The sequence below is a fragment of the Rhagoletis zephyria genome, unplaced genomic scaffold (assembly GCF_001687245.7).
Source record: "Rhagoletis zephyria isolate East Lansing unplaced genomic scaffold, Rhagoletis_zephyria_1.1 Rzeph_scaffold_01240, whole genome shotgun sequence".
NCBI lineage: Eukaryota > Metazoa > Arthropoda > Insecta > Diptera > Tephritidae > Rhagoletis > Rhagoletis zephyria.
The window spans coordinates 35,367-36,661 of record NW_016158324.1 but is presented as its reverse complement, the minus strand read 5'-3'; the positions used below and the strand labels follow the sequence as shown (position 1 = coordinate 36,661).

At 36.4% G+C, this 1,295-nt stretch overlaps 1 protein-coding gene across 1 annotated transcript; it reads left to right on the top strand.

Moving 5' to 3' along the window:
* The first annotated feature begins 457 nt into the window (after window positions 1-457).
* On the top strand, window positions 458-927 carry LOC108363302 (uncharacterized). Its single transcript, XM_017616639.1, has 2 exons — window positions 458-492; window positions 640-927. The coding sequence occupies exons 1-2, from the start codon at window positions 459-461 to the stop codon at window positions 915-917; spliced, it is 312 nt and encodes a 103-aa protein (XP_017472128.1). The 5' UTR covers window position 458; the 3' UTR covers window positions 918-927.
* The last annotated feature ends 368 nt before the right edge of the window (window positions 928-1,295 follow it).

Below are 1,295 nucleotides of genomic sequence, written 5' to 3'. Positions count from 1 at the left end.
GCTCGACTCATTCATTGACAAAATCAATTTTATAGAAGAATTGTCGGATGAAAGTTTAACTACAACATTTATAGCATTTTTAAAGTCAAAACTCGAAGGCAAAGCGCGTGAGGTGTTACCCAGTCAAATAATTTCGGTTTCTCAAATAAAAGTTGCGCTACGTAGCAGAATCAAACCAGATAATTCCAAAGTTGTCTCTGGCAAAATCGCGTCATTACATATTACTAAGAACAACTATTCCGATTTTGCAAAGCGAGTAGAGGAATTATCTGATGCATTAGAGCGATCTTTAATTATTGAGGGAATGACTCAAGCGAAAGCCCATGAGTTAGCGGTAGAGCAGACAGTAAATGTTTGCAGGCTGAACAGCCGTTCAGAGCTAGTGAAATCTATTTTGGCAGCAACAACCTTTACAGATTCAAAAGATGTAGTCGCGCAAATGATTGTAGAACACAATAATGAAGTCAAAGAGCGGCAGGTGTTATCTTTTAGGTCACGGGCAAATGGACCAAATAGTTTTCGAGGAGGTTTCAGAGGACACAACAACTATGGCTATCACAACAATAGTTTCAATACAAATAGGCACAATAATGGCAATAACTCAAGGTACAATAGTCAAAATAATTACAATNCTTTTAGGTCACGGGCAAATAGACCAAATAGTTTTCGAGGAGGTTTTAGAGGGCCCAACAACTATGGCTATCACAACAAAAGTTTCAGGTATAATATTGGCAATACAAATAGGCACAATAATGGCAATAACACAAGGTACAATAGTCAAAATAATTACAATAGAAGTAACAACTTTAACAATGGACAAAATAACTACAGAAATAGCACAAGCAATCGTTCAGCAAGCAACAGAAATAGCTCTTCTCGTTCGAATTCTAGAAACACTTCTAATATTCGATTTTTAAACGCCGATACCCCTCAGGAGCACTGGGGGAGCAGGAGCTAAGCAATTAAAAGTAGTTACCCCTGAAAAATCAATTTACTGCTTGAACTTTAACTATTCTGACTTTATTAAATTAAATTGTACCGATTCTTACAAATTATGCTCGTTTCTCGTAGATTCACAGGCAGACATCTCTTTAATCAAGATTTCCAGTTTAGCAAGAAATTCATCAATTAACAGTACCAATACCATAAACATCACTGGTGTAACAACTGAAACGGTTACAACATTGTACAGACTTGGTTGTATCAAATTTTTTTATTCCGCATACTCTTCACGTTGTAGATGACAGTTTTAATATACCTTCTGACGGCATACTAGGCAAGGACTTTTTAAAGAC